This window comes from Sinocyclocheilus rhinocerous, unplaced genomic scaffold (genome assembly GCF_001515625.1).
Source record: "Sinocyclocheilus rhinocerous isolate Xijiao unplaced genomic scaffold, SAMN03320098_v1.1 scaffold730, whole genome shotgun sequence".
NCBI lineage: Eukaryota > Metazoa > Chordata > Actinopteri > Cypriniformes > Cyprinidae > Sinocyclocheilus > Sinocyclocheilus rhinocerous.
In genome coordinates this window covers 1,241,136-1,253,255 of record NW_015670605.1, presented here as the reverse complement: position 1 = coordinate 1,253,255, position 12,120 = coordinate 1,241,136, and the positions used below count along the sequence as shown (strand labels likewise).

The following is a 12,120-nucleotide window of genomic DNA, read 5'->3' as shown; positions in this document are numbered from 1 at the left end:
AACTTAAAGGTGCAGTAGGAGATCTTGGAAAATGCTAACTTTAGCCTGATAGCACTGAAAGCGAACGTCCCACCTTCCCTGCAATCGCCGTCCAAAGCCATGCCCCCTGAACGCATTTACACTCACAGACCAGAGACAACATTACTACAATAGGCTATCAGGTTCCCAATTCCAGCCCATGTTCCGAAGTGAAGTAAACTTCAACGGATTTCCCCTGCTCAGGGAGTAGGGAGCAATGAACTCTGTGTAGGGATCATATCGATCGGAACACAGTTCATGCACGTAGCTCACTTCTAACGAGCTGGCGCGAGGACTGGATTAACCGCTGGGCTACATCATGTGTCATTCACCGGTGAGAAATCTTTAAAAGTACTACAATACCAGGAAGGAAGATCGGCTTGTTGATGTTTGCCTGCCATCCTCGCTCTGTCTGCACAGCGTGCGTGAACGCGCTGATGAGTATCCTGTCTGCGCGAACTGGGTGCGCAGAGGTATGCTAATACATACGTTGACAGGCAGGTAGGAAAGCATATTAAAATGCTCGGACCGAACGTTTTGATTAGACGAACATTTCTTGATCCTACACCTTCCACAGAATATATAAATACAGACAAATACATTTAGACCACTTAACTTAATGATTGCTATCGGGATGTGAAGAGATTTTCAACCAGCATAACAAAAAATGTTTCTGAAGACAATCACCTATTGCACCTTTAAGTACTCACAAAGCGTAATCACACAAGCAAGAGTGCAGTTTTCCTAAGTATGGGCATGTCAGTGCACTCGCAAATGTGACGTTGATTTTATACAACAGTTTACCAAACAAGTAGTTAATACTGAGTGAGTTACAGTTTAGGCACAACCACCTCAAGCGAATGTAAAAACTTGTTTGCGAATTAAGGGATTTTTATTCGAAATTTGGCGTTTCCATCACTCGTTTCTCATGCGATACTTCAAAATATGCATTAAAATAGGGTGATGGAAACATAGCTAATGAGACAAGATATTTCTATAAAAGTTTCTGTGCACAATGTGAACAACAAATTACCTAAATAGGCTGAAACTTACAGAAGGAAAAAAAAAGTTTGGCTAATGTAGTGTATGGCTTAATTAAAATTTATGTGCTCACATACCACTTTTCTTCCGTATAAATTCAAATGTTTCCATGGCCACAATGTAACATTTGGCTGCTAACCAATTATTTTGTTAACAAAGCTTTGTACTTCACTGGCGTATTAAGATTAACGTGAAAAAACATTATGTGCAAAAATGTGTTTTGCCATCCCACTGCCGGCGGTACTCACAACCGTATGTGACTGTTATGCCAACAGGCTCAGCCCTAGCCCTGTGGCTCACCAGTTTCCAACTTTCACTATCTGTCCTCTACTTTCTGACTTAAACTATCTTGTTGAACTCAACCAGGCGGTAAAGACGGCGGTAATGTGGCAAACAAAAGCAAAAAAAAAAAAAAAAAAGCGGCCCCATTCCCATGATGCATCATGAGAACTGATGCAGCAGGCTGGTTTTCTCACATAAAAAGAATGACATGCGATCAAACTCCAACAAGAATAGATATTGTTTCCTGCAGAAGCCGGGAAATCAGGAGGAGGTGCACGCAGGGCTTGAGACTGTATCTTATAAGGGATCTTGGCTCATTAGCTGATTTTGGGAGAAACACAGCTGGGGGGGTTAAACCCTCTCACACCCCCTCATTCCCCCATTAGCCCATCTCCCTGTAGACACAGTCCACGGGAACAGCCCTCATCATGAAGATCTGGGAAATGGCCTGACATTTCATTTGTTTCCTTCTGAAAGCAGCACGTTTAGACACATAGATCGAACAATAAAATGATGAATTTAAAAAAATTAAAGAATAATAGCTAGAACAATAGTACACTATAATAATAGAACAATAGTACACTAGAATAATAGAACAATAGTACACTAGATGGATGGATGGATGATAGATAGACGGATGATAGACGGACTGATGGGTGGGTTGGTGGTTGGATGGATGGATGGGTAGGTGGACAGATGATAGAAAGATAAATAGACAGACAGATAGATAGATAGATAGATAGATAGATAGATAGATAGATAGATTTGGGTGGGATAGATAGATAGATAGATAGATAGATAGATAGATAGATAGATAAGTGAATGTGTATTTAGAATGTAAACAGGGTTCATTGTGATTTCACCTTAATCTGTGTCCAATAAAGCAACATCTTTAATCATGTTCCTCGGGTTGTCTTTGTCATTTTATTTCCTACAGGATTAGACTTCAGTCTGTGTCCATGTATATATGTTTAACATTCTCAGAAATCAAACACCTTCACATCTGCTCCCCCGAGGCTGAAACAGAGCCATCTCTTCTCAATAGCTCCATCCGTCTGGAGGAATTCACATTTAGACATAATTACCGAGATAAAGCACAGGGAATGAGAGGAGAAACAAAGCTCACACTCCTTTTTTTAGGCCTGGAAAGAAAGAGTCATGTTGATGAGGGGGTTTTCCTCAGAGATGACAGAGCGGAGGTGGATCACAGGGAACGTTTCAAACGTGTTAATGCTCCAGATTACCTCACCAAACCCACCGCGTGTGTGTGTCTATGTCTATTCTTTGATCGTCTCTGGGTTGGATCCTCTCCAGAACTTTGCTTTCATCCGAGACTCTCCTACAGGAAAGTCTTCCTGGCATCCCGTCTCATTTGCAGTGTGCGTGTGTGTGCTGTAATGAATGAAAAGTGCCACGGTTTTGAAAATACCAGTGTCTTTGAATAAAAGCTAAGTCTCTCTGTACTGTTTACATATGTTTTATGTGTTTTCTGCATTATAAAACAGATCCTTTTCATGAAGTTTCCAACTCACAAGAATCTAGTGAGCTGCCTATGCAGGATGTTAAGGCATCATAAGTACTAGACTTCTGGTGTCAAATTTTAAGGCAACATCACATATATCCTTTATGTGATCCCATAATCCATTGTGCCTCAAAATGCATCCAAGATGGCTAACAAAATGAGACAAATGTTGATTATTAATATCCTTATAACTAATTTGAACTGAAAAGTATCCTAGTGAAACTTTCTAATACCAGACTCACATATGAATGAATCTCCTGTCTTGTGCTCCAGACACAGAAAATGGGTAACAGTCACAGACGCTTTCATTTTCAAAAGGGAAGGTTTGACAGAAGAAGCAAACAATGGATGAAACAATTAAATGGCATGTTACTGTTGTTCACCACAGATGGAGCTTTTACTGAGCCAAAAGCATGTGTGTGTGTATCAGTGAGTAGCTTTACTTTTTGTGGGTGAGCAGCACATGTATATCTTTTAATTTTATCTTTGGGGTCCACATTTAATGTTAGTAGAAGCTGTTTTTGCACCAAACTACACTAAGAAAGAAAGAAAGAAAGCGCTGTGAGTAAAGTGTGTGTGTGTGTGTGTGTGTGTGTGTGTGTGTGTGTTATTAATGGTTAAAGCAGCCAGTGCTGTTATGCTACTTAATGCCACTGGCTTGAGCTAATGTAGCTATTAGACTAAAGCCCTTAAACCCCACAGAGAGACACTGATAGATATGCTGAGCGAAGATCAAGGGTCTAGTGTGCTTTACCTACGGCTGATGTTTCTTGGAATTCAGTTGGATATGTGTTCAGTGCACTAAACTATGACAATATGGGAAAAAATATCACATTTTATCATAAAATCTTTAAAAATAACTAAATAAATGAAAAGAAAGAATATGTTGCATTACTATTTATTTATTTATTTATTGCATTAATAGATCCAAAGATTTTACTTGCTTCATAAACGCATCAGGTTTATAGCATTATTTTCCCCAATTCTATGAAAACATTATAATATTATAGTATTCATATTATTTTAATCAGATGAAAAATGCACAATAACTGCAAAAATTACATTAGAGTTCCTTATTTATAACACATTCTGATATTTGTGTAATACTTGGCTACATATGCATGTATCAGCTGTCTTACGGCCACACACGGTTTAGTTTTAATGCAATTGATCTCTGTGACAATGGCGACCCCTAGTGATCAGCGTTACTAATAAACATTGCATTGTGTTTAAATTGAGTGACTTACTGTAGTGTTTTGCTGTTGAATTATGTATTAATCTTGGCTTATAATTTGAAAGATCTTACCGACCATTACCTGAAAACTGTTTCTCTTATTGCACAGCAATGTATTATTAAACATTTAGATATTTCTTTGTTTAAATGAGCACTGTTTTGAGTATTTGCACAAGCCAATGCAGTGAAAACCGAAAAATAAGATAGAGAGACACCCTGTAAATTAATAGATGAGTAACACTATTTAACATTTTTATTTTGTTGACTCTTAATTGCTTGTGATATTCCTTATTCCTAAATCGCTTTGGATAAAAGCATCTGATGAATGATTAATTTAATAAGGCCTAACATTGAAACATTGAAAATTGTTCCTCATAGTTCACCCAACTCAATTTACAGTCCAATAGTCTATGACTTATTATATGCAATTCACATTCCACAAAGCTTCAAACGAAAAGTTTGCACTACAGTGTGTGTGTGTGTGTGTGTGTGTGATACTTAAGTAGGCTATTTGTACATGAACATTTAATGCTGTTATTTTCTATAGAAAGTGGAGTTTGTAGTGCTAAGCTAAAGAGCAAAAAGCATAACATCGAACTGTCCGAAAGAACCGGTTCGCGGAAAAGAACCGAACTTCCCATCACTATAACAGAAGTCTCAAATGTCATTCATGCTGCGTTCAATTACAAATTAAGCCGTAGGTTTGGACATTGTTGCTGTGATTGAACATGTGACTATAAATGATATTCGAACGCTTTAACAGAGGGCAAACACAGTGAACATTTTGGAATATAGCGCACGAGTTGTATGGAGTGCTTTTGGTGTTTTTTAGGGACTTTTTTTTTTTTAAATAGAACCATTCACTGCCCGCATGAAAAACCTATGATTTTTCTCTTGTATTTCACTGAATAAAACACTAATGTGTGGTTGAACATGACATGAAACGGAGAAGAATTTATCTGTAAATTCTGAACTGAATGTCAATGAGTCTTCTGAATAGATCAAGTTAAACTGAAATGACAGCATCGTTCCCGACTCCATCCTCCTCGGCTCTCCCTCGCTTCTTTATTGCTGCACTCTTTAGACGTGCTTTCAGAACTCTACAAGAGTGTTTCCAAACATATTGACTGGCTGTTTGTGGGGTGAAAGTATCGTTTTGCAGAGGTCTTCGAGTTCACATATAACTCCTTTTCTGTTAAAGTGCCACAAACTGGGATAGAGCGAAGATGTCCGACCCCCGGCGCTTTCCCGCTTCACGTCAGTCCGCGGGCTCTTGGTCGGAACGGAAGATCTCGCACAGATAAAGTTGCTGGAAGTCATTACAGTATATGGGTTTACAGGGCTGGAGAAACGTTCTTGCCCTCAAGACGTCCAAGAACAACAACCGTGCGGCCTGGCAGCGGGCGTTCCCTGTCCCGCGTGAGTAGCCGCGTGCGACTGTCTGCCTGGTAAATGCAGGCCTCGGCCCAGGGTTTAAAACGGTAAGCTTTATATTACAAGTCATGCAACCACTCAACTCATTTCTTGGCAGGAGGAGACATTTGCTGTTTAATTGAGCCTGGGGTGCCCTACATGCCCTACAGTCAGTTTATTTTCAGGAATGGAAAGCCACCTGTTTCAAGAAAAGATTACCTGGAATCATCTAGCCCTGTGCTGTTTGTATTTCTTTACTATAAGGTCTTATTTGTTAATATTAGTTAATGCATTTGGTTAGCATAAACTATGAGCAATATATTGCCATGCAGCAAAAAATGTATTAAAAAATAAATAAATTACAATAAATAAATAAAAATATCATATATTTTTAAATATAGCCTATTTCAAAATATACAAAAATGGCTAAAAATATATATATATATATATATATTTGCTAGCAGTAGCCTATATTTTCTACCAATATATTTTCCACGTATTCCACATTTTTGAAGAAGCTTTAAAAAATGTATATATGCCAACAGCTTTTACATTTCTTCAATCTGCAGCATCCAGGGGGTCTTTCTCTCTCTTAAATGAGCTGAGAGCCGCTGTGTAGGCAAGTAACCAGCATCGATGTTTACCCAGCTGCATGAAAGCATGTAATGAGTGTTTGGACCACTCCATACACACAGGCTATGCTGCAGCAAACCCCTAAACTCATGATCTCTGCCCATTTATTCTCAAATATTTATTAAAAATAATAATATCTATTTTGTGCTAAATGTTATTTTGTTTCACCTGTGTTCTCAAATTGTATAGGCCCTACTAACAATAATAATAATACCGGTAATATAGATCTGCCACCACTATTACTATTTTGAAAGTTTTATTTATTTATTTTACTATTTGCTTACTTGGTTTTAATTCAGAGGTTTAGTGTGATCATCTTCTTCTTCTTCCAGCTTAGTATTTCTGGTTTAAATGTTCTGGTTTATGTCACTTAGACAGTTATAGGCTATCTTAGTCTAATTATCCACTTACATTTTGTGGATTGTTATTTTAATAGTTGCTGAGGTTGTTAAATAATGAGCATAGGCTACTTGTATCTAAACATGTAGATTTTTTTGACATTTTTATTGCTGGACAGAGTAATCCATGTTCTAACACTTCTCTCTTCATGCAGTAGATGGCAGCATTTCCGCGCAAACGAGACAGGGAAACCCGCAGGTCGGAGTAATGGGCGTGGCAAAAAGTAGCATGCCGAAAGGTGAATGCTACAACAGAAACTTTAGGCCCTGTCCCAACTGGAACACTTTGGCTTTGTCCAAATACCCACACTTGCAGTCTTTGCACTTGACCACTTGATTACTTAAATGACGTATTTCCTGTATTTGGCCGAAGTCTTCAAGTGGGTGTGAAGACCACAAGTGTGTGTCGAACTTTTCATTACCTGATGGGACACACTTATAGTGTTGTAAAAATGCAAGTGTTTACACAGCTTTATTTTAATTTTAATTTGAAATACTTTGCATTTTAAAAACTTCTAAATGTCTGTTCAGTAGCCCCTATAACATGACATAATTTAAAATTGTGGTGCTTCTAATTAAGTGATAAAAAGCAGTTGCAAATGTTGTACAAAATAAATATCACCACAACTCATCTTTGCACCAATAAAAGTAAAAACACTGTGCGCGCACGCGCTCTCAAGTGGCCAAGACCGCAAGTGTGGGTATTTGGACAAGGGGTATATGTGCACTTGCTGTCTTACGGACTTACAATGGACCCGCGTGCGCGTGTCCGGACTCAGAGGAAGACCGCGAGGGTTTAGGGTGCCATTTGGGACAGGGCCTAACCCCTAACCCAACCCTTAACCCTAACCCTAACCAAATAGAAAGACCGTTATCCACGCCCCCTACCTTTCGGCAGGCCCTAATCTTTCGCCACGCCCACTGCTCCAGCCTGCAGTTTACTCCTATTTACTTTGAAGTCCCGATCTGAATCAAATGATTCGCAATGCGCGATCCGATTGGAGCGCTTCGAAATAGTGAATCATTTGCGACGCAGTGGTGTAACTGATTCGGAGTTTCGAAAAGCTCCGTTTCACCCATCACTGTACGTGCTTTTTTAAATCGCTTTTTAAAATCATTCAGGCGATGTCGAAAATGAAAATAAAAAACTCGTTGGATCTGTTTTTTGCTAGTGAATCGCTTGAAGTGAATGATCGAAGTCACGAGTTTGAATCAATCGGAGCGGTTCCGGAGTAAATGACTCAATTGAATCGGTTTGTGTGTTCCTCCGCTTTTCGCGTCTTCGTTGTTTACACGACTACCGGCTTAGCTCGCTAGTTTTCAGTAACTGCAGTATGATGTTTACAAATAAAATATCCATATTTCCATTCCAAAGTTAACATCTAACACAAATATACGGACATATTAAGGTGAGGTAACCGGGAGACCGAGGATGGTTGTTAAATTTTTGACATTTCAATTTGTATCTGGTCTTTGTAACCAGTGCATTCAAAATGTGGTACAAACTAGTTACAAGTGTCTGCTATTACATGACGCAGCTGTAATATTTGCAGCACAAACAGAAATTTCTTTCTGTTTGTTCTTTCGGGGTTTTTTTTTTAAACATGAGGATTGAAATGTTACAATTCACCCCATAGTCCGGGTTAGTTGTGTCTTACCCTGGGGGTGAGATGTAACATTATGAAATAAGGATTATGATCAAAAAAAAAAAAAGTTTTTTTATTTTTTTATTCAACACTGACTTTTCAACTTAATTAGTGTGTGTGTGTGTCTGTCTGTCTATGCAAGTTTCTGTCAGTGGCGATCAGCCATAATAAAAGTGAAGTTGAACACTGGAACATTGTTTGTGTGTGAGCATGTTTGTTACTGTTATATAATTCAAAATGCTGAGAGACATCACTCAGTTTGTCTTTCTCTTCAAAGACTTAGCCATACTGAAATTCAAGGAAAGCATACTATTACAACTAAAATTTGTCGTGGTTGTAAAATGTTTCATTGATGTTACAACTAACCCCAATTCTTGTTGTTACAACTAACCCAGAGTCTTGTAGCAATGAACTAGTTCACCTTATAGCTAACACAAAAACATAAGCACTAACAACTTGCATTAAAAATATCTACACAGACAAACAAAAACCATAATTTAACTTTGATGAGTTAAACAAAGCAGGCATCACCATCACAAAAATAAAGTAAAAAAAAGTTACTGTCTTTAATCAAAATTAGTTTTCCCCTCTAAAATCTGCTGTGTCTGCCCCAGGGATCTTCTTCATCACATGTGGAATAAGGACTAAACTAAGCGCGAGTGAAGTAAATCAGGTGATTTGTAACTTGGAGAAATTGCAAGTGTTTCAAACTAACCCGTGTTACCCCGGTCTCCCCATACTGCTCACCAGTGAAAATACTCCATTAAAATGACGAGCTGCACCTCAAAATGCATGTTAGATGGAAACATTGTGCATTGTGATTGAGTTTGTAGCTTAATTCACTATATTTTAAATAGTTCGACCACTGCAGTTCAGTTGGTGACAAATCAATAGGAAATCATAGCATCAGTCATTTCATACCATTGAAGTGAATGTTCAGTTTATTCCACACATGAATTAAATGTAAGTCCTTGAAAGCACATGGTTTTCTAGCATATTTACTGTAACTTCTCAGGTAATATCAGTGCTATGACCTATTGACAACAACATTGGTTATATATCTAATTGTTTGATCAAAATTATTGCTCGGGACAATTTAGTCACTGGATATTGGTAGGGACATGTTCCTATAGAGTCCCTACGCCTAGACCTTTCATAAGTAGACCTTTCTTATTCATTGCTCAAGCTGCTATTATACTTTGTCGAAATGAAAGTGGAATGTCATTTAGATCAGTATTTGTAACAGTAAACCATAAACATATGGTGGTAATGATAAACATTCAATTTCAACACCATCATGAAAGACAACTACCAAGCCCTCTTTCTAAGAAATTAACTTTAGCTTTTTGTTTCCATTGTGTTCTTCTCACAAGCTATAATTAATAAAGTTAAAGTGTCTGAGCCAGGGTTAAGCTAAAACTATTAAAAACATTTTTTGCTGAAATAAAATATAAGTATTAGATGAAAAACCTTAACTTATTTCAGTTAATTGTCTGGGCAACATTTATCATTTTCTTAAGTTTAAGCACTAAAATTACTAACTGGGAAAAAAAAACAATTAAACCTAAATAGTAATAGTTAACATTAAAAAAAAAAATACAATAGTACGTAACAAAATTGCTAAATATTTAACTAAAATGAAAATGAAAACAAAGTATAAATATATTAATAAAAACTAGAATGGTATATAAATAAATTTTACACTAATAATAATAATACTTCAGTTTTTTTAACAACAAAAGCAAATTTATTTAATGCCACATAGTTTAAAGGTACTACTGTCAGGAATTAAATTTTTTTTCTTTAAAGGGGTCATATGATGCTTTTTTAAAGATCATTATTTTGTGTATTTGGTGTAACAGAATATGTTGACATGCTTTAATGTTCAAACGCTCTCTCTCTCTCTCTCGCTCGCGCTCGCGCACACACACACACACACACACACACACACATCAATAGCAAATACTTAAACTAATAACAAAACAGTAGCTGATTCTGAATTACCTCCTCTCCTAGGTTCACGTAACGGTCGTGCATTAAATGCATTGCTGTTCTGTTGTAAGTAATCTTAAAGATTCCTAAATGCATCTACTTTCGGAAGGCCAAATAAAGTGCTTTTGCTTTCGCCTAGAAACACACAGCGTCTCCCTGACATGGCTGCATCAACACTAACTGCGGTTACTGAAACCACGCCTTCTTTCTTTGCGTGAACATTTGGGCGCATTATGCAAATATTTCCACATAGTGAGGTAGATATGTGGGGGCGTGTTAGAACGAGCCGTTTTAGGGGGGCGTGGCAGAGTCTTAACTTTGATAAAGAATATCTCTTTGGTTTTGAGACTTTAGTCTTTGCAACTTCAGGGATCTTATCTATGCACAATCAGCTTGTAACACTCCAAAGAGAAAGGAAGACTTGAAATCGCATCATATGACCCCTTTAAGACAAAAAGAATATAAATTACAGAGAAACAAAGAATAAGTTTTGATTCTTCACATCAATGGTTTTGTCTTTTGGATGGCTCTGTATAACCCTTCAGTTCTTTTGTGCTGTTCTCATTTTGTAAATGTTGCATTTTTCTGATATGGCATCTCCATTTCATTGTCACTCTACCTGCTTTATTCAGTTTAGGGACTATTTTGTGTTCCACCCTCAGCAGAAATCACACGCCTGGCCCTTTAAATCCCGCTCACTTGACAGACAACCGCACCGACCAATCATAGCGCGTTATTCTATAGGCGTATCCACCGCGCATTTGCAGACGTCATGTAGACCTCACCGACCTACCTTTAGCTTAGCCTTTCAAACTCTTCCTTTATTCAACTAGATGTGTTTGGGATCTCGCCTGTTCCGGTTGTAATTAAGAAGCTGGAGGTTAATAACGCCGGACAGACAGTTGTGAAGGCTGACTGTTCATCCGACAGCTTTACAGAGCTCTGTGTTTCGTGATAAGGAGTGAATTTCATGCGTTAGCTCGAGCTTATCTAACGTTACAGGAGAAACGGCAGTCATGGGCTCCAGAGCTTCATCTTTACTCAGAGAAGAGGACATTGAAGAAATCAAGAAAGAAACTGGATGTAAGTAGCGGTTTTGGGTGGAATAATAGTGTGGTTGGGTTATATAGACATCGATAGAGAGTTATGGATGATAATAATTAATAATAATAATAATTTATGCATTTAGCAGACGCTTTTATCCAAAGCGACTTACAGTGCATTCAGGTTATACATTTTTTTTTTACCAGTATGTGTATGATGACATGCGTTAATGTAATCCACAGCTGCCTGTCTGACTGTCTTAAAGGGTAGTTGTCATGAAGTACTTTTTGGGAAGTATTTCATGTCCTGTGATGTGATATATGACTAGGGTTGCCAACTTCAGAAAAGGAAAATAAGGGACAATCTTTTTATCCATTTAACACATCCTTGCTGAATAAAAGTATTCTAAAAGTTTCTTTTTAAAAAAAAAAGAAAAGAAGAAATTTACTGACCCCAAACTTTTTTTTTTTTTTTGAACATTGAAACAGCAAATCACCATATTATCATCACATGAATAAATACAATTTTTAAATATACTGAATAAAAAATTTAGTGCCCTACACAACTAAACAAGTCCAATAAAATTCCAATATAAACTTTAAAATATATTAAAAATAGTGCTGTCAAACGATTAATCGCATCCAAAATAAGTTTTTGTTTACATAATATATGTGTGTATACTGTGTATATTTATTATGTATGTATAAATACACACACACACACATGCATGCATATATTTAAGAAAAGTATGTTTTGTTTATACATAAAATATTTGTTATAATGTAAATTATGTATGAATATTAATATATATACATGTAAATATTTTTTCAATATATACATGTATGTTTGTGTATTTACATATACATAATAAATATACACAGTACACACACATATTAT

At 37.1% G+C, this 12,120-nt stretch overlaps 1 protein-coding gene across 2 annotated transcripts in view; it reads left to right on the top strand.

Moving 5' to 3' along the window:
- The first annotated feature begins 5,324 nt into the window (after positions 1 to 5,324).
- The window catches only part of chp1 (calcineurin-like EF-hand protein 1), a 21,357-nt gene continuing 14,561 nt past the window's right edge, over positions 5,325 to 12,120 (top strand). Inside the window, exon 1 of one of the 2 annotated variants that reach the window (XM_016546232.1) lies at positions 5,325 to 5,516. In XM_016546232.1, the coding sequence (XP_016401718.1) occupies positions 5,426 to 5,516 (91 nt within the window). In that variant the 5' untranslated portion in view covers positions 5,325 to 5,425. Of the gene's footprint in view, positions 5,517 to 10,930; positions 11,263 to 12,120 lie in introns of those variants that run through there. The other variant, XM_016546233.1, reaches the window with a different exon arrangement.